This window comes from Pseudophryne corroboree, chromosome 2, assembly GCF_028390025.1.
Source record: "Pseudophryne corroboree isolate aPseCor3 chromosome 2, aPseCor3.hap2, whole genome shotgun sequence".
Taxonomy (NCBI): Eukaryota; Metazoa; Chordata; class Amphibia; order Anura; family Myobatrachidae; genus Pseudophryne; species Pseudophryne corroboree.
Window position 1 is genome coordinate 377043882 of NC_086445.1, and position 25216 is coordinate 377069097.

At 43.4% G+C, this 25216-nt stretch overlaps 1 protein-coding gene across 1 annotated transcript in view; it reads left to right on the plus strand.

Moving 5' to 3' along the window:
• TM9SF2 (transmembrane 9 superfamily member 2) overlaps window positions 1–13810 on the plus strand; it is a 144796-nt gene extending 130986 nt beyond the window's left edge. The window contains exons 14-17 of the mRNA XM_063953226.1: window positions 378–529; window positions 4631–4742; window positions 11316–11487; window positions 13147–13810. Of these exons, the coding sequence (XP_063809296.1) occupies window positions 378–529; window positions 4631–4742; window positions 11316–11487; window positions 13147–13214 (504 nt within the window). The 3' untranslated portion in view covers window positions 13215–13810. The remainder of the gene's footprint in view (window positions 1–377; window positions 530–4630; window positions 4743–11315; window positions 11488–13146) is intronic.
• Window positions 13811–25216: the final 11406 nt, after the last annotated feature.

Genomic DNA, 25216 nt, shown 5'->3' on the forward strand with positions numbered 1-25216 from the left:
ACATGTTAATGGGTATTACTCAGCTTACTTATACTATAGTCACTTGTTTTTAAACAGACAAAGGTAATGCAGTTTCTTCTTTATGCCTGTTAGACTTTCAGTGATATAACCCTTTGTTGACTTTGTAATTCTATTATAGACACTTGTAAGCATCACGTGGGTACAATGTCTGGTTCCTTCCAGTCAGACAGCTTTTCACCTACTGTTTTTTTTTTCTTTTCTGTATAGACACTGCTATTTGATATCTACAGTAGCCATTTACCACCATTAGAGTCGGCATGGAGGCCAGAGAAAGAGCGTGAAAATAGGATGACAGTGCAAAAGTGAGATTTAAATGGCCCTGTAATAATGCATTTGCTTTCTCTGGTTTCTTTCAGGCCATTGAAAACCCGGTCCGCACCAATCAGATCCCTCGTCAGATTCCAGAGCAATCATTTTACACAAAGCCATTACCTGGTATAATAATGGGAGGAATTTTGCCCTTCGGGTGCATCTTCATACAACTTTTCTTTATTCTTAATAGTATTTGGTAAGATTATTTTCTTTGTGTCTTACTGCCTAGTCCTTCAGCTGTCTTTACCATCCTAACGGAACCTTTCTGTTCTATCCTGCATAGTTTTGTGGTTTTTAAATGTATTTATGACAGATAACAACAAATGTAGTTGATTACATATGGCAATGAACTGGTTCAGATAGGCTTGTGAGAAAAGAGACATTACTTGCTCCTTAAATGAAGCATTAACGGGATCATTTAATTACCTGCCACCCACAGTGAAATTGGGTTATTCTGTAATTTTCACTTCAGGTTAATGGCAGTATCTTGTGTTCCAGTTTTTCCAATATTCAAAAGCCTTTAGCTTTTTACTCATTTAGATTGCTTGTGAATTTAACAGTCAAGACATGGCGTTTCTGTAAAAGCAGTGTACTTACCTATTAGTATAATGGGTGGAATGTGCAAAAGTACATAATGCTTTTAAGTGTGGACTGCTGTAATCATTGGTAAGAAATATGGTAGAATACACCTGTATAATAACTGGAGCAATTAATACATGAGGAGTCAGTGCATTAAATCCCTAAAGATACGTTATAACATAGTTTGACAATAAGCTAAATAGTCCAGTCTGTTAAATTCACAAAATTAGTAGTTGCTCATGAGTACTGTACACATTTTGTTTTTTTAATTTTCCCCAAACAATATAAATTGTAGCTTGCTTTCATTATTTAAATGAGCGGATTTCAGACTAGCACTAAAATAATCCTTGCTAGTCATTATTAATAAACAATGTTCTCATACACTCACAAGTAATAGAATAAACAATAGCCATTGTCAAATATAATATAAAAATTACTGTCACATATGATATAATCAACCATAATTATTGGATTGTATCCTACATATATAGATCGTATCTCTTCACCTACCGTATCGTATGTACCTGCCTTTAAATGTACAGTATTTGTTTTCCTTCATATATTTCAATAAATATATTTAAAAAATAAATAATTACTGTCCCTATTCACAACTGATACATAGTGTAACTTGTGATTGGCTCAAACACAAGTAATATTGTAAAAGACTCATGGACCTGAATTTTTACAGGAATAAAGGAGCAAGACTATAATAGGGCTTTTTCAGAGGATGAGAAAAAGGAAGAAAACCAGCGCTGCTGTTTATCCTATAACCTTAATCAAAACACTTAAATATATATATATATATATATATATTTATATATATATATATATATATATATTATATATAAATTAGGATATTTTATATGATATTAATAGTGAATAGACGGATAGGTAAAAGATTCACAAATTTTATTAAAACTATAAAATGGGTGAGAAAGTGCTCCAATACATCGTCTCACTATTGTTGTCACCACTAATGGTAATGTAGCATGGAAATAGGACAAGCGTTATTTCTCAGAACCTCTCAATCAGTTAATTTATACAGGATGTTACCCAGGCAGGATAGTCTCTCGTGGCAGTCTCTTGGCAGAAATGCTATGATGCATGCAACAGGGTTTCCGCATCTAAATCCAATGGGTATCCATAAACTGAAATGGAGTGTGGTGGGATAGATCCTCAATTTAGCAGTAAGTCCATGTAGATCCAATAGGTGGCGACTGGAGACGGTGACAGGCAAGCTTGACGCGTTTCTCTGGGCAGAGCAACACCCAGTTTCCTCAGAAGCATGAGCAGTATGAGACTGGTGTCTCCGGAGCACACTTATATACCCCTCTAATGGAGGAAATTGATGACACATGTTTAAACATAATTTATCCTATCCGTCACTAATATTGAAAAATATAAAGCAAAAAGGCAATCCCACCTGTCCTTAGGCCATAAACACGTACCTTAAACCTTAAAATTTCCACATTTAGAAGGGCTTCACAAAATTGAATAAAAACTGATGTGTGGTCACATGACCCAGTCACGTGTTCCCCGCTGACCAATTACCAGAGGGGATTACGATCTTGTAGTCCGGCCATATGATCACATCATCTCTTTTTGAGATAACACTATTTAGTTCCTGGTTGCGGGTCACGTGACCGAGTTCCGATCAGGTGATCCCGTCTCAACCAGTGAGAGAGCCAAACAAAAGGCCCTTCACCTTAGTTCCTGGCTGCGGGTCACATGACTGGGTTTCCGATCACGTGATCCCGCCTTAACCAGTAAGAAAGATCCAAACAAAAGCCCATCCCCACTGTGACATCAGCCCAATCTGGTTGTCATGGTAATAATACCAGAGTCCGGTCACGTGATCAGGGAACCCTTTATTGAAATATCAGATTAAGTTCCTGGTTGCAGGTCACGTGACCGGACACCGCTCACATGGTCTCGGATTGACAAATGAGAAAGGTCTTACTATATAACCACTTGTTGTAAAAGTAATATCGACAGGTCCAATTTAGTAACCATAGTAACCGGCAAGTATGATAACATTCACCATCCAATCATAAACTTGTAAATACACTAAAGGTTTGTTTATATATGAAACCATTATCTATAAAGATATAATTATATTAATATAACTCTGTGAGAGCTCTTCAGCATTAAAAAGATTAATATCATGTTTAGACATGCAAAAAGGTTAGTTCATTGGGGGTAGGAACACCAACGGACAGATAAAACAAGAGCAGAAACAAAAAGAAGGGTTATATTGATTTTTCCTTTTTCCTTTCTCTCATACTCTATTGTTTAAGTAATAATTTTTTGATTTTTTTGATATATAGGGGGCCATAACCATTGTATTTCGTCTCACAAAATGATCTTACTCTACAAGGCACCTACTACAATACTATATTGAGTTCAAGTGTTTCATTCAACCCTCCAGGGTGCAAACTGTTAAATTGTAGTGTCCAATATATCTCTTTTACATAGTATAGTGAATCTATCACCCTCCATTAGTCTGGGGTATAGATTCTAAACCAATGATTGATAAGCTGTCTTGTTACTGTCATGAAAATTATTAACATTTTGTGGTATACTATATATGTGTAGAGCTTTTATTAATTATGTTCAGTCTATGTACCATAAACCTGGTTTTCAACATTCTAGTGGTCCTCCCAACATAGTGGAGGCCACAACCACATGTAAGTAGGTATACCATGTATTTAGTATCACAATTTCTAAAAGACTTCAAATGGTATATGGTCTCCTGTGGTGGTATAGAAATTGATGATGTTTTTCTTGCCCTATGGATACACATGGCACACCTCGGTTTCCCACATCTAAAGAAACCTAACGGTTTCTGTGTTAACCAATCTGATGAACAAATACTATCTGATTTTTTGGGGATCTTTTGCAGATGACTAGGGGCTAAAATATTCTTAAGTGATTTGTTTCTTCTAAATATTATTTGAGGTTTTAATGGTAAAACCTTACCCAGTATATTATCCTGTCTAAGGATACCATAGTTGTGAGAAACTATATTTCTGATATCTGTGGACTTATTACATTTACAGATGAAAGCCAGATGTTTATCATCTTCCCTATTATTAGGATCCATCTTTCTTTTTGTGTTGTTGCAAAAGCAGACTCCTACCCATAGTTGCTACCTCTGAAAAAGCCCTTTGTAGTATCTCTTCCGGATACCCACATGTCCTGAGTGAATCAAGCATGTTTTGTGCCTGTTCTTTAAAGGTTTCTAGGTATGTGCAATTGCGTCTTAGACGCATCAATTGGCCTTTTTCAGAGGATGAATCACTATACACCTAATCATGAAGTGGTATACTGTAACTTATGGGCCCTCCACACTTCACGATTGCTCGGCGAGATGCCCTATGGCCGACGGGCGATCCGGCGGCGGGGGGTGGTGACAGGGGGAGTGAAGTTTCTTCACTCCCCCCGTTACCCGGCTCCATAGCAATGCATGCTAATATTGATGAGATTGTTCATATTTGCTTGCATGTTTTAACGAGCGAGGGGCCGCGCATCGTTCATCGCTGGTGCCTACACACTGAAAGATATGAACGGTATCTCATTCATTAATGAACGAGATCATTCATATCTTTCACTGATATCGGCCAGTGTGTAGGGCCTATAAGCTAGTGTTTTTAATTTTTAGAATACTATTTTGGATTGGTGATCTTATCTAATTTTTGTTTTTATCATTTATTTTTAGGTCCCATCAGATGTATTACATGTTTGGATTCTTGTTTCTCGTATTTATTATATTAGTCATTACATGCTCAGAAGCAACAATATTACTTTGCTACTTTCACCTGTGTGCTGAGGTATGATTTTACATTTAGGATGACCATGTAGAACTATTACGTTCTCCGGCTTTTGAATAAGTATAGTTGTAAGGGAATAATTCTACACAAACTATAAGCAAATGTTTGTAAACCCTCTTACTTGTAATCGTAATCCATGGTCATAAATGTTCTTTTTCCATGAATGCTAAAATAAGAATTTACTTACCGATAATTCTATTTCTCGGAGTCCGTAGTGGATGCTGGGGTTCCTGAAAGGACCATGGGGAATAGCGGCTCCGCAGGAGACAGGGCACAAAAAGTAAAGCTTTTCCAGATCAGGTGGTGTGCACTGGCTCCTCCCCCCATGACCCTCCTCCAGACTCCAGTTAGGTACTGTGCCCGGACGAGCGTACACAATAAGGGAGGATTTTGAATCCCGGGTAAGACTCATACCAGCCACACCAATCACACCGTACAACTTGTGATCTAAACCCAGTTAACAGTATGATAACAAAGGGAGCCTCTGAAAGACGGCTTCCTACAACAATAACCCGATTTTTGTAACAATAACTATGTACAAGTATTGCAGAATAATCCGCACTTGGGATGGGCGCCCAGCATCCACTACGGACTCCGAGAAATAGAATTATCGGTAAGTAAATTCTTATTTTCTCTATCGTCCTAGTGGATGCTGGGGTTCCTGAAAGGACCATGGGGATTATACCAAAGCTCCCAAACGGGCGGGAGAGTGCGGATGACTCTGCAGCACCGAATGAGAGAACTCCAGGTCCTCTTTTGCCAGGGTATCAAATTTGTAAAATTTTACAAACGTGTTCTCCCCCGACCACGTAGCTGCTCGGCAGAGTTGTAATGCCGAGACCCCTCGGGCAGCCGCCCAAGATGAGCCCACCTTCCTTGTGGAATGGGCATTTACATATTTTTTGCTGTGGCAAGCCTGCCACAGAATGTGCAAGCTGAATTGTACTACAAATCCAACGAGCAATAGTCTGCTTAGAAGCAGGAGCACCCAGCTTGTTGGGTGCATACAGGATAAACAGCAAGTCAGATTTCCTGACTCCAGCCGACCTGGAAACTATATTTTCAGGGTCCTGACAACATCCAGCAACTTGGAGTCCTCCAAGTCCCTAGTAGCCGCAGGCACCACAATAAGCTGGTTCAGGTGAAACGCTGACACCACCTTAGGGAGAAACTGGGGACGAGTCCACAGCTTTGCTCTGTCCGAATGGACAATCAGATATGGCTTTGTGAGATAAAGCCGCCAATTCTGACACTCGCCTGGCCGAGGCCAGGACCAACAGCATGGTCACTTTCCATGTGAGATATATCAAATCCACAGATTTGAGTTGTTTAAAACAATGTGATTTTAGGAATCCCAAACTACGTTGAGATCGCCCAGTGCCACTGGAGACATCAAAAAGGGGTTGTATATGCAGTACTCCCTTAACAACTTCTGGACTTCAGGAACTGAAGCCAATTTCTTTCTGGAAGAAAATCGACCGGTCGAAATTTGAACCTTAATGGACCCCAATTTGAGACCCATATACACTCCTGCTTGCAGGAAATGTAGGAATTAACCTAGTTGAAATTCTTCCGTGGAGCCTTCCTGGCCTCACACCATGGAACATATTTTCACCTAAGCGGTGATAATGTTGTGCGGTCACCTCCTTCCTGGCTCTGACCAGGGTAGGGATGACCTCTTCCGGAATGCCTTTTTCCCTTAGGATCCGGCGTTCACCCGCCCTGGCGTCAACGCAGCTGCGGTAAGTCATGGAACAGACATGATTCTTGCTGAATCAAGATCCTTTCTAGTATCTCTTGAAGTTCCGGGTACCAAGTTCTTCTTGGCCCAAACCGGAACCCCGAGTATAGTTCTTACTCCTCTCCTTCCTATCATTCTCCATACACTGGGTATGAAAGGCCGAGGAGGGAACACATACACCGACTGGTACACCCACGGTGTTACCAGAGCGTCCCAGCTATTGCCTGAGGGTCTCTAGACCTGGCGCTTCATGTGGGACGCCATCATAACCACCTTTGGTCTTTCCCAACGGTTTACAAACATGTGGAAACTTCCAGATGAAGTTCCCACTTTTCCGGGTGGAATTCATTTATGCTGAGGAAATCTTCCTAGTTGTCCACTCCCGGAATGAACACTGCTGACAGTGTTATCACATGATCTTTCGCCCAGCGAAGAATCCTTGCTGTCATTGCCCTCCTGCTTCTTGTGCCGCCCCGTCTGTTTACGTGGGCGACTGCCATGATGATGTCCTACTGGATCAGCACCGGTTGACTTTGAAGCAGAGGTCTTCCTAGGCTCAGAGCATCGTAAATTGCCCTTAGCTCCAGTATATTCATGTGGAGAGAAATCTCCAGACTTGACCACACTTCCTTGGAAATTTCTTCCTTGTGTGACTGTTCCCCAGCCTCTCAGGCTGGCATCCGTGGTCACCAGAACACAGTCCTGAATGCTGAATGTGCTGCCCTCTAGAAGATGAGCACTCTGCAGCCCCCACAGAAGAGACACCCTTGTCCTTGGAGACAGGGTTATCCGCTGATGCATCTGAAAATGCGATCCGGACCATTCGTCCAGCAAATCCCCCTGAAAAGTTTTTGCGTGAGATCTGCCGAATGGAATCGCTTCGTAAGAAGCCACCATTTTTCCCAGGACTCCTGTGCATTGATGCACTGATACTTGGCCTGGATTTAGGAGGTTTCTGACTAGGTCGGATAACTCCCTGGCTTTCCCCTCCAGGAGAAATACCTCTTTCTGGACTATGCCCAGAATCATTCCTAGGAACAGCAGACGTATCATCGGAAAACAGCTGCGATTTTTGGAATATTTAGAATCCACTCGTGCTGTCGTAGAACTACTTTAGATAGTTCATTTCCGACCTCCAACTGTTCTCTGGAAACTTGTCCCTTTCAGGATATCGTCCAAGTAAGGGATAATTTAGATGCCTTTCTTCTTTTAAGAATCATCTTTTCGGCCATTACCTTGGTAAAGGCCCGGGGTGCCGTGGATAATTCAACGGCAGCGTCTGAAACTGATATTGACAGTTCTGTATCACGAACCAGAGGTACCCTTGTTGAGAAGGGCAAATTTGGACATGGAGGTAATCCTTGATGTCCAGGGACACCATATAGTCCCCTTTTTTCCGGTTCTCTATCACTGCTCTGAGTGACTCCATCTTGATTTGAACCTTTTTATGTAAGTGTTCAAAGATTTCAGATTTAGACTATGTCTCACCAAGCCGTCTGGCTTCAGTACCACAATATAGTGTGGAGGACTAATACCCTTTTCCTTGTTGTAGGAGGGGTACTTTGATTATCACCTGCTGGAAATACAGCTTGTGAATTTTTTTTTTTTCAATACTGCCTCCTTGTCGGAGGGAGCCGTTGGTAAAGCAGGCTTCAGGAACCTGCGAGGAAAAAATGTCTCGACTCTCCAATCTGTACCCCTGGGATAATACTTGTATGATCTAGGGGTCAACTTGCGAGTGATCCCACTGCGCGCTGAGACTCTTGAGACTACCCCCCCACTGGTGGAGGGCTTCTTTTCCTGGGAAGGGGCTGCCTGCTGCAGTCTACTTCCCTTTCCTCTATGTCTGGGCAGATATGACTGGCCTTTTGCCCGCTTGCCCACATGGGAACGGAAGGATTGAGGCTGAAAAGACAGTGTCTTTTTCTGCTGAGATGTAACTTGGGGTAAAAAGGTTGGATTTCCCAGCTGTGGCCGTGGCCCCCAGGTCCGACGGACCGACCCCAAATAACTCCTTCCCTTTATACGGCAATACTTCCATGTGCCGTATGGGATCTGTATCACCTGACCACTGTCGTGTCCATGACATCTTCTGGGAGATATGGACAACGCACTTATCTTTATGCCAGAGTGCAAACATCCCTCTGTGCATCTCGCATACATATATATAGAATGCATCCTATTAAATGCTCTATATCAATAAAATATTTTTAGTCAGGGAATTCGACCAAGCCAACCCAGCACTGCATCTCCAGGCTGATGGCGATCGCTGGTCGCAGTATAACCACCGTCTGTGTGTATATACTTTTTAGGATATTTTTCCAGCTGCCTATCAGCTGGCTCCTTGAGGGCGGCCGTATTTGGAGACGGTAACGCCACTTGATAAGTGTGTGAGCGCCTTATCCACCCTAATGGGTGCTTCCCAACGCGCCCTAACTTCTGGCGGGAAAAGGTATAACGCCAATATTTGCTATCGGGGTAAACCCACGCATCATCACACACTTCATTTTATTTTATCTGATTCAGGAAAAACTACAGGTAGTTTTTTCACTTCCACATAATACCCTTTTCTGTGGTACTTGTAGTATCAGAAATATGTAACAGCTCCTTCATTGCCCTTAACGTGTGGCCCTAATGAGGAATACGTTTGTTTATTCACCGTCGACACTGGATTCAGTGTCCGTGTCTGTGTCTGTGTCGACCGACTGAGGTAAATGGGCGTTTTTTATAAAAAAAAACCCTGACGGTGTTTCTGAGACGCCTGGACCGTTACTAATTGTTTGTCGGTCGTCTCATGTCGTCAACCGACCTTGCAGCGTGTTGACATTCTCACGTAATTCCCTAAATAAGCCATCCATTCCGGTGTCGACTCCCTAGAGAGTGACATCACCATTACAGGCAATTTCTCCGCCTCCTCCAGCATCGTCCTCATACATGTCGACACACACGTACCGACACACAGCACACACACCTGGAATGCTCTGACAGAGGACAGGACCCCACTAGCCCTTTGGAGAGACAGAGGGAGAGTTTGCCAGCACACACCAAAAAACGCTATAATTACATAGGGACAACCTTATATAAGTGTTTCTCCCTAATAGCATCTTTATATATATATTTATATCGCCAATTTGTGCCCCCCCTCTCTGTTTAAACCCTGTTTCTGTAGTGCAGTGCAGGGGAGAGCCTGGGAGCCTTCTCTCCAGCCTTTCTGTGAGAGAAAAAATGGCGCTGTGTGCTGAGGAGATAGGCCCCGCCCCTTTTACGGCGGGCTCGTCTCCCGCTCTTTAGTGAAGTTTGGCAGGGGTTAAATATCTCCATATAGCCTCTGGGGGCTATATGTGAGGTATTTTTAGCCAGTATATAGGTTTACATTTGCCTCCCAGGGCGCCCCCCCCCAGCGCCCTGCACCCTCAGTGACAGCGTGTGAAGTGTGCTGAGAGGAAAATGGCGCACAGCTGCAGTGCTGTGCGCTACCTTTAGAAGACTGTCAGAGTCTTCAGCCGCCGATTCTGGACCTCTTCTAACTTCAGCATCTGCAAGGGGGCCGGCGGCGCGGCTCCGGTGACCATCCAGGCTGTACCTGTGATCGTCCCTCTGGAGCTAATGTCCAGTAGCCAAGAAGCCAATCCATCCTGCACGCAGGTGAGTTCACTTCTTCTCCCCTCAGTCCCTCGTTGCAGTGATCCTGTTGCCAGCAGGACTCACTGTAAAATAAAAAACCTAAGCTAAACTTTCTCTAAGCAGCTCTTTAGGAGAGCCACCTAGATTGCACCCTTCTCGGCCGGGCACAAAAATCTAACTGGAGTCTGGAGGAGGGTCATGGGGGGAGGAGCCAGTGCACACCACCTGATCTGGAAAAGCTTTACTTTTTGTGCCCTGTCTCCTGCGGAGCCGCTATTCCCCATGGTCCTTTCAGGAACCCCAGCATCCACTAGGACGATAGAGAAAATGGCTTTAGGATAGCTATAACAGAGTTGTAAAAGTCCCCTATAAGATCCTAAACAGTAATATGATGTTACAGGGATATTGGAAGTTGTAAGGGAATAATTCTACACAAACTATAAGCAAATGTTTGTAAACCCTCTTACTTGTAATCGTAATCCATGGTCATAAATGTTCTTTTTCCATGAATGCTAAAATGGCTTTAGGATAGCTATAACAGAGTTGTAAAAGTCCCCTATAAGATCCTAAACAGTAATATGATGTTACAGGGATATTGGAAGTTCCATCTTTTCTTTTGCAGCCGCCTTTCTAGTCCACCAATATGCCAACTGTAGAGATGCATTGTCATATACAGGGGGGAACTTAGTTAGCCCAGATAATTTAACGGGCACAAAAAAAGGAGCTTTCGCATTTTTTTGCTTCAGGCTATTCAATTAGAGCCCGTTTTTGTGCCCATTAAATCATCTGTTTTCGGGTGAAAACATAGAATCTGTGATAAATTCACAGGCCTATGTGTTTTCACTGCCTGCTTCTCGAAAACAGGCTAATAATTGGGGATTTTTTAGGAGTTTGCTGAGGTTCCAGGTAAGCTGGCGGCTTGAAACACTCAGGGGATAATTGGGTAGGTCTGGGGGGGTTAATTAGCCTACAATAAATTACCATGGCTAATTGTATTCCCCCACAGATTGCATATCCATTGGACCAGCATGCTTGGTAAAAGAAAACACCTAAGGCTTTTGTTTATCCAAAGCTGTATTATATATTTTTTGTAATTTTTAACTAATTAATTATACAAGAGCACATATAGTTAATGTTTGCTGGGGAAGTGAAAGTTGTTAATATAAATGTTAACAAAATATTAAAAAAAAAAAAATTCTTTCTTCTAGGACTATCATTGGCAGTGGCGTTCGTTCCTGACAAGTGGCTTTACTGCTGTGTATTTCCTTGTTTATGCGGTACATTATTTTTACTCCAAATTGCAAATTACAGGAACAGCGAGTACCATATTGTATTTTGGGTACACTATGATCATGGTTCTTATCTTCTTCCTTTTCACTGGTGAGTCGCCTGCTTACTTACTTGATCAACTTTTAAAACAATCCTTGTTCCTTATAGAAGCACTAATAGTGTGTGGATGGAAAGTGTTGGTGGGTGTTAGAGCTGGGAGACATCAAAGAAAAATATAAGATACAAAATAGTAACATGATTGGATGTGGAATGTTAAAAGATACAATCACAGACACATTAATATGTCTTTAAGCAGAAGTACTAGTGCAAACTAACCAAATCTAGAACTGATGTTTACCTAAAGAAAAACCCGCTGTCTGTCCATCATTTGAGCCTATGATTTATGGGCATGGCTATTCCTACTGACTGGTTTTGCAGCATTCCCAAGTTCTTTAATGTTTTATGGCATAGGTGGCAGAAGATAACTATTTTAAGGAGGCGCACTCACTGTATATTTTGCCACTGGTCTGACTCTCAATCAACAGTATTTGATTTCTATTTGGCCACTCACAGAAGTATCTGACTGGTCATGATCAGGCAGTTGGGCAATTATTGTAGCTGGAAATTAGAGATGAGCGGGTTCGGATTTACTTTGTTCTTTACGCCAGAATTATCGCCATTTCTTATTTTCTGGATTTTTCTTATTGGCTAGCCAAAACGCGCGACGTCTGATAGCCAATAAGGAGATTCGGGTAAATCCGAGTTAAACCGAACCCGCCTATCTCTAGTGGAAATTCCTGCAGCTGTCTGCCAAAAGAAATTACCAACATGTTAGATAATCTGATGGATTCCACACAGTAATATGTTGTGCTACTTTCCCATTGTCACTCTAGATCAGTGGTTCCCAAACTTGTTCCTCAATGACCTCCAACAGTTCACATTTTCCAGGTCTCCACAGAATCACAAGTGAAATAATTGGCTCCACCTGTGGATCTTTTAAAATGTGTCCGTAATGAATACACCTGTGCACCTGCTTGATGACCTGGAAAACATGAACTGTTGGTGGTCGGTCTTTTGAGGATCAAGTTTGGGAACCACTGCTTTAGATAATACAGGGGGTGTGGCCAGCATAATTTAGCCTCAAAACATAATTTTTGACTAATGAAAAGTTATTGTTTATCAGCTTGACATTCAATTGTGAATGGCTATGCTAGTTTGTTTCTACGGAGTATGTAGAACTTCTGTATTTCAATAAATAATAATGCAAAATTATTGCTAATAAAGGCTGGTTTTATCTACTACCATTAACCATTACAAATGCAAACTAACAGTTACTGTTTGTATTGTGACCTTTATTTACTCTATATGGTTTAATGTATATTTAAGTAAAATATTACTCATGGTATATATATTCAAATACAACACCTCTTTATTAAAATGTGAAAATGACTAGTTCAAGATCTTTTACGGAGTAAAACAGATGATGCACTTTTTGGTGATAAATCCGAATGGTGCAGCATTCTGTCTTTCCTGAGCAGTCACTTTGGCAGTGATTGGTAAATATTTTATACATTCTCTTCATGGTGTTTCTGATTAGATTTGGAACAAAACTTACCAGCTCATTATACTTTTCCGTACATTAAGCTGTGACGATCTGAGAGCCATCTTGTCCATTCTTTTGACCTGCAGATCATGTGAAAAAGTTTCTATTTTTATGAATTAAAATTATTCTGTGCTAATGGCTTTTTTTTTGTGTGTTTTTTTTTAAAGGAACAATTGGATTCTTTGCTTGCTTTTGGTTTGTGACGAAAATTTACAGCGTTGTTAAAGTGGACTGAACAATAGCCACAGTATGTGTGAAGAATGCTAGGGGAACTTTATTACAAAATACTTGGAATGATGAAGAGTTCTTTCATTTGCAGTATTGACATCTTTGTGGAAAACAGAAACACAAAACACAGTCCAATTAAGCATTATTTGTTTTTCAAACACAAAACTTTTTTTGCTTTCTTTGCTCCTTTGCATTGTAATGTCGTAATTGAAGAAGTTCAATAAGTATGTTTTTGTAAATATAACTATGCTGTATTTGGGATTGACACTTCTAACAGCAGAGAGGAGGTATATGTATTACACGAATATCAGTACTATTAATAAACTTTGTCTGTAAATACAGTTTTGCTTTTAGACTCAATATTGGATTAATTATTATTGAAACAAGATACAAGTTACGACAATGTGAAATTTGTTTTCTATAACGTTTTGCTTTGAACTCTGGTTTGAATATTATTATTTTTTATACTGGGTGAAATGTCCTTCCTTACATTGGTTTCTTTTGATCATTATATTCCATTTAGTGATTTGAAGACTACAAAACTATGTGCCTCTAAGTTTCTGGATTTTTAAATTTGTAATCTTAATAAATACTGTAAAAATATGTGTTTCCCTGGTATTATATTTGTAATTTACAGTGGAAAGGCTCTTACTGCTCTATTATTTATTCTAATTGACGCTTTTCTTATGTAACTATAATAGTTTCTGTAAGACAGTTACTGTTTCATCCATTTTGCATGAATCTTATCTATTAGCACAAGAGTCCACTGTCCTCTCACCCCTGCTCTTCTCTCTGTACACTAATGACTGTTCCTCTGAGTCCCAGCCGGTTAAAATCATTAAATTCGCCAATGACACCAATGTCATCGGCCTCATAAAAGAAGGGGATGAATCGGACTATAGATGGAAAGTGGATCGGTTGGCCCGGTGGTGTAGCTGTAACAACCTAGAGTTCAACCCACTTAAAACTGTTGAGATGGTAGTAGACTTTAGGAAGAACCCAGCGGAAGCACCCCCCACTAATCATAGCCGATAGTGTGGTGTCGCTAGTGGACTCCTTCAAGTTCCTGGGGACCACGATCTCTAGAGATCGTGAGTGGGGACCAAATGCAGATGCCACCATCGGAAAGTCGCAGCAGAGGCTGTTCTTCCTAAGGCAACTTAAGAAGTTTAACATCCCACAGAATCTCCTGCTCCTCTTCTACTCCGCAATTGTAGAATCTGTTCTGTTCTCCTTGATTATCGTCTGGTATAGCTCCGCCAGTGAGAGACAAACGCAGGCTCCAAAGAGTGGTAAGATCTGCTGAGAAGATCATCGGAGTTGACCTCCCGCCTGTTCACGACCTGTACCGGTCCAGAGCTAAAAACTGGGCAACCAGGATAGTCAATGGTCCGCCTCACCTGGGCTATGGCAAGCTCAACCTGCTGCCATCAGGAAAAAGATACAGGGCCATTCCCACCAGAACCAATAGAAGCCTCAAAAACGTCTTTCTCATGCGTCCTAGAGGATGCTGGCGTTCCAAAAGGACCATGGGTATAGACGGGATCCGCAGGAGACATGGGCACACTATAAGACTTTGAATGGGTGTGAACTGGCTCCTCCCTCTATGCCCCTCCTCCAGACTTCAGTTAGACTCTGTGCCCAGAGGAGACTGGACACACACTAGGGGAGCTCTCCTGAGTTTCTCTGAAAGACTGTTAGGTTTTTTATTTTCAGGGAGACCTGCTGGCTACAGGCTCCCTGCATCGTGGGAGAGAAGCAGACCTACTTCTTCTGAGTTCAAGGGCTCTGCTTCTTAGGCTACTGGACACCATTAGCTCCAGAGGGTCTGATCACTTGGTTCGCCTAGCTGCTCGTTCCCGGAGCCGCGCCGTCACCCCCCTCACAAAGCCAGAAGAAAGAAGCCGGGTGAGTATTAGAAGAACAGAAGACTTCAGTGACGGCAGAAGACTTCAGTGTCTCGGAGGTAACGTGCAGCGGTCGTGCTGCGCGCCATTGCTCCCACATACAAGCGGCACTACAAGGGTGCAGGGGGGGCACCCTGGGCAGCAATATACCTCACAATATAAGCCTGGCAAAGATGTATACAGTGCATAGGCACTGTATACGGACCCCCGCCAGTATAAAAATATAAAAAGATAGCGGGGCTGAAGCGCGCCGAGAAGGGGGCGTAGCTTAGCCCTCACAACTCTATACAGCGCCATTTTCTCCTCACAGAGATGCTGGGCCCGCCAAAACACTGTTAAGCACCTAACAATGTAAAATGAGGGGGGGGGGGCACAGTTATGTAGTGCAATATAGGGTCAACCATGAGGCACTACAGATATATGTATATAATGTGCGTGTGTACAAGGAGTTGGTTAGAGTTTTCTGTGGTTTCCCTGTCAGAAATCTGCCCATGTTAGCAATGTTGGTGGGTGTTTAGTACACGTGTGTCGACATGTGTGAGTGATCTACCACAAACAAATATGGGTATCCCTCTGTCGGCATTGCCGACTCCAGATGGTACTTGATTCATGAGATTAAGTGTCAGCATGTCAGTAGTGGTAAGCTTTGCCAAAGTAAGCACTGTTTGGGGAACACAGAAGTATGTGGGTGAACCTGTCGGCATCAACTATTATGACTGGGTGTAAAATTATATAAAAAGCCTATACCTGTAGGTATATATATGTATGGTACGTTGCAGTGAGCTGTAGCTCAAGCACAGACGTGATAGTATTAAGTGGGGGCGTCCTAGTGAAATTAGGTATATGTTTCCCTCATCCCTCGGGGTCACAAAAATGTTTTTTTTTGCCCAGTCACTACTCCCTGTTGTCGACACGAATACTATGTTCTATGTCGGCCATAATGTTTCCTGATTAGATCCACAACATTGGCATTCAGTACATGTTCATACACATTCAGAACACATAAATGTCACTAGGGACCCTGATGTTCCTGACAGATTTTAGGTAAGGTAAGAGGTCTGCGGCCTTTTCAAGTTCGCAGAGGCAGATATCGTCCTCTGTTTCTACCACATCCACCGCAGATCGCTGGGTCTATCTTGCTGTAGCCCACATCGGTGGGAACTCGTCTAATATCCTCAGTCAGTCCTGGAATGGACTTGACACAGTGAGTTAAGAATACAGTCCATAGGGGCACATACTCGAGTTCCCAGATGATTCCCCTCACTGATTTTTAGAATAGATCTTACTGATTCTCCTCTGGACGGGGAGGTAGTATGCGACACCATACAAGGGTTGGTTCAGGATCAGGACATTGTCCTGCTGTCCCTGTCACACAAAAAAAGGAATAAGCTGTTATTCGGGCTTCTGAGACCGGGCAGCTCGGTCAGAACAATCCCAAAAAGATTTCTTCTTAAGAAGTTGAACTACAAGTTGGAATCTCTCGGGGCAGGGATTTCCGACCTGTAAAAGAAGAAAGAGGGTTTAAATGCGGTGTCATCCGCATTAAGCTTACCTGTTTTTGCTATTCAGGATTGTCATTGCCATTTCACCAGAGTGAGGGTTGTATGGTGGTTTCCTTCTATAGTAAGAGCCATTATTTTTCTGTACTGGGACGCTCTCCTGACTGCGGCAAGGTCAAGAAACAAATGGTACAATTCGTTGTTTCTCTCTGACAGTTCTTCGACACAAACAATCGCTGTTGATCCCAACGACGCAGAAGTTTAGATACTGATCGGTTAAGAGTTTGTTTTTTCCTGTGGAAAGAGATCTGATGATCCAGAGTCGGATCAGGTTTGCAACAGTGTTAACCCGTCGATACCTTCCGTTGATGCGGAAGATGGTTGCGGCCTACAAGGCCATTCGGTGAGCAGGTCAAATGCCAAAGTTGTTTGCGGGACCAGTTGGACATATGGTCCGGGTCTTACCTGCACATGCACCGGAAAATATTCCTATTTTCCAGGACCAGGATATCTCTCCTGTGGTGGCTTCACTGTTCTCACCTCCCAGAGGGACGATGGTTCGGGATCCAGGATTAGATCCTGGTGTCCATGGATACAAGTCTCCGAGGCTGAGGAGCAGTTTTTCCGAGGGAAGAATTTCCAAGGGGAAAGGTCAAGCCGGGGAAGCTTGCCTGCAATAAGCATTCTTGGATTAAGAGCTATTTACAACGGAACATCTTCTTCGTGTTCTGCCCGTCTTAATTCTGTCGGACGACTAAACAGCAGTGGCGTAAGTAAGCCACTAGGGCGGAATAAGGAGCAAAGTGGAAATGGTTGAAGCCACAAAAGTTTCAGATGAGCGGAAAGGCATGTAAACGCTCTATTAGAGGTCATCGTTCTGGGTGAAGACAACGGAGAAATAGACTTCCTCAGCAGACACGATCTCCATCCAGGAGAGTGGGGTCTTCATCAAGAAGTTTACAGAAGTGACAAGTCTTTGGGGAATTCCTCGATTAGACGTGAGGGCGTTTCGCCTCAACAAGAAACTTCAGAGATATTGTTCCAGGTCAAGGGACACTCAAGCTATAGCAGTGGACCCCCTCGTGACACCTTCGGTGTTTCAGTCGGTCTGTGTGTTCCCTCCACTTTCACTCTTTCCGAAGGTGATAACCATAAGAAAAACAAAGGTTCAGGTGATCCTCATTGTTCCGGTCTAGCTAAGGAGGGCTTGGTATCCAGATCTTCAAGACTTACTCATAGAAGATCCCTGGCCTCTTCCTCTAAGAGTGGTCCTGTTACAGTAGGGACACAGGGCGTGTACCAAGATTTACCGGGGCTGCGTTTGACGGCTTGGCGGTTGAACGCCATATACTAGCCCGAAAGGGTATTGCCGGTGAAGTCATTTCCACATTGCTTCAGGCTAGGAAAGAAGTAACGGCGAAGCTTTACCACCGTATTTGGAGGAAGTATGTGTCTTGGTGTGAATCCAAGAAGGCTCCTACGGAAGAATTTCAGCTGGGTCGTTTTCTCCATTTTTTGCAAGCAGGTGTGGATGCAGGCCTAAAGTTAGGCTCCATTAAAGTGCAGGTTTCGGCCTTATCAATTTTCTTTTAAAAAAGAATGGGCCACCTTTCCAGAAGTTCGGACTTTCGTGAAAGGAGTGCTGCACATCCAACCTCCATTTGTGCCCCCAGTGGCACCATGGCACCTTACTGTGGTGGTGCAGTTTCTTATGTCACACTGGTTGGAACCTTTACGAAAGGTAAAAATTTCTCACTCGGAAAGTGGTCATGCTATTGGCATTGGCGTCCACAAGGCTGGTGTCGAAATTGGCGGCTTTGTCTCACAAGAGCCCTCTTTGATCTTCCTTGTGGATAGAGCAGAATTTGGAAATTGGCAACAATTTCTGCCTAATGTGGTTTCTGCGTTTCTCAGGAACCAGCCTATTGTGGTGCCTGGGGCTACTTAAGCCTTGGCTGATTTGAAGTCTCTTGATGTAGTCAGAGCTTTGAGTATTTATGTCTCCAGAACGGCTCAGATTGGGGAAACAGACGCTCTGTTTATCCTGTATGCTCCCAACAGTTGTGGGGCACCTGCTTCTAAGCAGACTGTTACACGCTGGATCTGTGATATGATTCGGCATGCTCATTCTATGGCTGGCTGGCCGTCCGGTACCGAAGTCGGGGAAGGCCCATTCTACCAGGAAGGTGGGCTCTTCTTGGGGCAGATGCCCGTGGAATCTCTGCGTTTCAACTTTGCCGAACGGCTACTTGGTCGGGTTCAAACACTTTTCCTAAGTTCTACAAGTTTGATACATTGGCTGATGAGGACCTCAGGTTTGCTCAATCGGTGCTGCAGAGTTGTCCGCACTCTCTCCCGCCCGGTCTGGAGCTTTGGTATAAACCCCTCCTTTTTGGAACCCCAGCATCCTCTAGGACGTATGAGAAAATAGGATTTTAATACCTACCGGTAAATCCTTTTCTCTTAGTCCGTAGAGGATGCTGGGTGCCCGTTCCAGTGCGTACTGTATCTGCAGCTATTGGTGGTCGCTACACTCATGTGGTGTTTCTTTGCAGTTAAGTCTGTGGCTGCGATTATTCATGCCATGACATGCGATATGTGATTATCGGTCATGATACACACAGGTTGTGTTACGTTTTCGGTCAGCATATTGCTGTATGGTTTTTCCATGCCGTCAGCTGGTGTTCTATTGAATGCCACGTTCTGCGGCATGTTCGAGTTGTGAGCTGGTATGACACTCACCGTGTTTAAACAATAAATTCTTTCCTCGAAATGTCCGTCTCTCTGGGCAGTTTTCTAACTGAAGTCTGGAGGAGGAGCATAGAGGGAGGAGCAAGTTCACACCCATTCAAAGTCTTATAGTGTGCCCATGTCTCCTGCGGATCCCGTCTATACCCCACGGTCCTTTTGGAACCCCAGCATCCTCTACGGACTAAGAGAAAAGGATTTACCGGTAGGTATTAAAATCCTATTTTCCTCAAGCAGTCCACCTGCTGAACTCCTGACTCTTCAGTCGCTCTACTCCTATCTTCTGATTGTAACGAACACTGTGTACTTTTACTTAAGCTGTATACTGCATATATTCGCCCCTCCCCATCCCTTCCTCTTGTCTGTGTGTTCCTCCCTGGCTGCTGCACTGTAAACTGAAATCAAATTCCTAATATACGCAAGTATATCTGGCCAATAAAGCTGATTCTGAAGAGGACCATTTGAGGATGTCCATGCGTTTAACGGGGCTTTTCTACCTTGCATGGAAATGCAGGTATTTCTGATACAAGTACGGAAGTGCATAGCACTTAAATTTAACTTCCATTTTTATATGGTGGCACAGCCTTAGTTCTGCCTGCCATATTATGTGCTGTTGGCGGATCTCACACTGTTTATTAATCATTGTTTTCCTTATTTTCTTGTGGTAACATTAGCCATCTTGTTTAGTATGTGTGGTGCATTTAGAAACTAAAGTAACTGATTCAAAATATAGTTTGTAACTCTTTTTTTTTTTTCTGTGCATTTTTCTACATTCGTTTAAGAAAAATCTCTATTGTCCTGTAAATGTGTCCAATACAAATCTGATGGGCTCAAATGAATCTGTGCAATGAATAGAATATCTTATTAAGTGACAAGATGGCAGTGTATTTCACTATTGAGGTGATTAACCTATGTATATTTCAGAATTTCATGAAGAAATGTTTTGGAATAACACCTGAAGAAAAGAGAATTACATTGGAAGATGTTACGATACATAATAATGTTATTTATATAGCACTTTTCTCTCAATAGGACTCAAAGGGGGGTGTTCTAATAGACAGGGAAATCAGACACCCAACTGACTTTTCAAACAATTGAATTCCACCCATTGTGCTTCATATTTTTTTTTTTTTTTTTTTAAACATAAGGTACAAGATACACTTAATAGAAATGAGAACTAAGCATTTGAGTTATATGCTTTTTTTTTAAAGAACTAGAAGCACATTAGTGAATTACTAGCGTGAACTGAGAAGTCTTGAGTCTCTTTTTGAAAAATTTGAGTGGAAGCCTCTCGAACCGTGCGGGGCAGCAGGTTCCATAGAGTCTGAGTCATAAAGCTAAAATTTGGGCCCCCAAATAAGTTTAAGGGATATTCTATACTGTTAATAGTCCTTCTTCTACAGAGAACGGTAAGCGAGTGGGGCAGTAAGGAATCAGAAGCTGCTTCAGATACCTTGGATGAGTGGTTCTCAAACTGTGTGCCTGGGCACTTGCAGGGGTGCCTTGGATTGGTGGTCCTGGATCAATTCAAATTATATATAGTCAATGTAATAGAAAAAAAAAAACATTGCTTGTGGCTGCCAATCAGAAAATGTGTGAACAAACTGAAGAAAATATTAACATAGAAACATAGAATTTGACAGCAGATAAGAACCACTTGGCCCATCTAGTCTGCCCCTTTTTTATTTTATCCTTTAGGCAATCTCAACCCTTTTTTAACCTTAATTCTTTGTAAGGATATTCATATGCCTGTCCCAAGCATGTTTAAATTGCCCTACAGTCTTAGCCTCTACCACCTCTGATGGGAGGCTATTCCACTTATCCACTACCCTTTCTGTGAAGTAATTTTTCCTTAAATTTCCCCTGAACCTCCCCCCCTCCAGTCTCAATGTATGCCATCGAGTTCTAATACTTCTTTTCCTTTGAAGAATGTTTCCCTTCTGAACTTTAAGACCCTTGATATATTTGAAAGTTTCTATCATGTCCCCCCTTTCCTTTCCCTTCTCTCCTCCAAACTATACATGTTAAGATCTTTTAGCCTTTCCGGGTAAGTTTTGTGATGTAGGCCATGCACCATTTTAGTTGCCCTTCTTTGTACACTCTCTAATGTATTTATATCCTTCTGGAGATAGGGTCTCCAGAACTGGACACAGTATTCCAGATGGGGCCGTACCAATGACCTATACAGTGGCATTATCACTTCTTTTTTCCTGCTACTGATTCCTCTCCCTATGCAACCGAGCATCTGACTTGCCTTTCTCTTTGCTTTGTTGCATTGCTTTCCTGCCTTCAAGTCACTTGAAATAGTGACTCCTAAATCTCTTTCCTCCTCAGTAGTTTCCATTATAGTACCCTTGATACTATACTTAGCCTTTGGGTTTTTGAGACCCAAGTGCATGATATTGTCCCTCATCACACAATTGACCCTAAGGATGACATACAAACACAATTTCTCTAAGGTCCTAGTGGATGCTGGGGACTCTGTAAGGACTATGGGGAATAGATGGGCTCCGCAGGAGACATGGGTACTTTAAGAAAGAATTTAGATTCTGGTGTGCTCTGGCTCCTCCCTCTATGTCCCTCCTCCAGTTTGAATCTGTGCCCGGACGAGCTGGGTGCTGTTTAGTGAGCTCTCCTGAGCTTGCTATAAGAAAGTATTTTGTTAGGTTTTTTATTTTCAGGGAGCTCTGCTGGCAACAGACTCCCTGCATTGTGGGACTGAGGGGAGAGAAGCAGCCCTACTCTCTGAAGATAGGTCCTGCTTCTTAGGCTACTGGACACCATTAGCTCCAGAGGGATCGTACACAGGATCTCACCCTCGTCGTCCAATCCCAGAGCCGCGCCGCCGTCCCCCTCGCAGAGCCGGAAGACAAGCCGGGTGAAAGAAGCAAGAAGACTTCAAAATCGGCGGCAGAAGACTCCAGTCTTCACTGAGGTAGCGCACAGCACTGCAGCTGTGCGCCATTGCTCCCACACTACACCCACATACTCTGGTCACTGTAAGGGTGCAGGGCGCCCTGGGCAGCAATAAGAGACCTCTTTGGCAAAAGTTTGCATATATACAGTTGGGCACTGTATATATGTATGAGCCCCTGCCAAAAATTGTACATGAAAGCGGGACAGAAGCCCGCCGTCGAGGGGGCGGGGCTTCTTCCTCAGCACTCACCAGCGCCATGTTTTTTCTCCACAGCACCGCTGAGCGGAAGCTCCCCAGCCTCTCCCCTGCAGTTACACGGTAGAAGAGGGTAAAAAGAGAGGGGGGGGGGCACATAATTAGGCGCAAAAATCAATATAAACAGCAGCTACTGGGTTAACATTAAGTTACTGTGTTATTCCTGGGTTAATAGCGCTGGGGTATGTGCTGGCATACTCTCTCTCTGTCTTTCCAAAGGGCCTTATGGGGGAATTGTCTTCAGATGAGCATTCCCTGAGTGTGTGGTGTGTCGGTACGGGTGTGTCGACATGTCTGAGGTAAAAGGCTCCCCTAAGGAGGAGATGGAGCAAATGTGTGTGTGAGAGGGTGTCTCCGTCGACAACGCCGACACCTGTTTGGATATGTGTAATTAAGTGCGAAGGTGAATTTATTGCACAAAAGATTAGAGAACAGACAGGGAATCTACCCATGTCTGTCCCTATGTCGCAGAGACCTTCAGAGTCTCTCAATGCTCACTATCCAAAATAATAGACACTGATATCGACACGGAGTCTGACTCCAGTGTCGACTACGATAATGCAAAGTTACAGCCAAAATGGCAGGAAAGTATTCAATATATGATTATTGTAATAAAAGATGATTTGCATATCACTGATGACTCATCTGTCCCTGACACAAGGGTACACATGTTTAAGGGGAAGAAAGCTGAGGTAAATTTCCCTCCTCTCATGATGAAAAAGAGCGGGAATCTCCAGACAAGAGACTGCAGTTTCCCACAAAGAATTCTCAGGGAGTATCCTTTCTCTACTAGGGCCAGGATACGATGGGAATCTTCCCCTAGGGTGTCACGTTTGCCCAAAAGGTAGCCCTGACGTAACAGCTATCCTCAGGGATCCTGTAGATAGCGTGCACATTCTGGTACACTACTCAGACTGGCGATTGTGTCGGCATGGGTTTATAGCGCTGTGGCAGCGTGGACAGGTACCTTATCAGCAGAGATTGAGACCCTAGTATGTACATATATATATATATATATAGAGAGAGAGAGAGAGAGAGATATGTATGTATATATAGAGAGAGATATATTAAAGATGCTGTCTTAAGAGATATATATATATATATATATATATATATATAAAACATGCCCAAAGTGACATGAGTCTACTGGGTCCTAGAGTCAAAGCTATGTCGATTTTTGCTTGACGTGTCCTGTAGAATATGCAATGGACAGATGATGCCGGCTTAAGAGGCATATGGAAGGCTGAGGATTGTGTGGAGACGGGTACTCGGACCTGGTCTCCACAGCTATAGCTGGTAATTCTGATATTTTGCCTTATATTCCTCCACAGCCTAGGAAAGCACAACATTATCAAATGCAGCCTTTCAAACAAAGGAACAAGAAAGTCAGAGGTGCGTCCTTTCTTGCCAGGGGCAGAGGAAAGAAGCTGCACAACACAGCTAGTTCCCAGGAACAGAAGTCCTCCCCGGCCTCTACAAAATCCACCACATGTCGCTGGGGCTCCACAGGCGGAGCTAGGCCCGGTGGGGGCACGCCTTCGTAAGTTCAGCCACAAGTGGGTTCACTCCCTGTTAGATCCCTGGGCAATGGATATTGTTTCTCAGGGATACAAGCTGGACTTTGAGGAGATGCCCCCTCACCGACGGCCCTGCTGGCTTCCCCCCACGAGAGGGAAACAGTGTTAACTGCAATTCACAAATTGTATCTTCAACAGGTGGTGGTCAAGGTTCCCCTCCTTCAACAAGGAGGGGGTTATTATTCAACCATGTTGTAGTCCCGAAACCGGACGGTTCGGTCAGACCCATATTGAATTTAAAATCCCTGAACATATACCTGAAAAGGTTCAAGTTCAAGATGGAATCGCTAAGAGCGGTCACTGCAAGCCTAAAAGGGGGAGATTTTATGGTGACTCTGGACATAAAGGTCCCCATTTATCCACCTCATCAGGCATACCTCAGAATTGCGGTACGGGATTGTCATTACCAATTTCAGACGTTGCCGTTTGGTCTCTCCACGGCCCCGAGAATATTCACCAAGGTAATGGCGGAAATGATGGTGCTCCTGCGGAAGCAAGGTGTCACTATTATCCCGTACTTGGACGATCTCCTCATAAAAGCGAGATGAAGAGAGCAGTTGCTGAACAGCGTATCACTTTCTCTGGAAGTGTAACGGCAACACGGCTGGATTCTATATATTCCAAAGTCGCAGTTGGTTCCTACAGCTCATCTGCCTCTCCTAGGCATGATCCTAGACACAGACCAGAAAAGGGTTTTTCTCCCGATAGAGAGAGCTCAGGAGCTCATGACACTGGTCAGGAATCTATTAAAACCAAAACAAGTGTCAGTGCATCACTGCACTCGAGTCCTGGGAAGGATGGTGGCATCATACGAGGCCATTCCCTTCGGCAGGTTCCGTGCGAGGACCTTCCAATGGGACTTAATGGACAAGTGGTCCGGATCACATCTTCAGATGCATCGGTTAATCACCCTATCCCCCAGGGCCAGGGTGTCTCTCCTGTGGTGGCTGCAGAGTGCTCACCTTCTCGAAGGTCGCAGATTCGGCATTCAGGACTGGGTCCTGGTGACCACGGATGCAAGCCTCCGAGGGTGGGGGGCAGTCACACAGGAAAGAAATTTCCAAGGGCTGTGGTCAAGTCAGGAGACTTGCCTTCACATCAACATC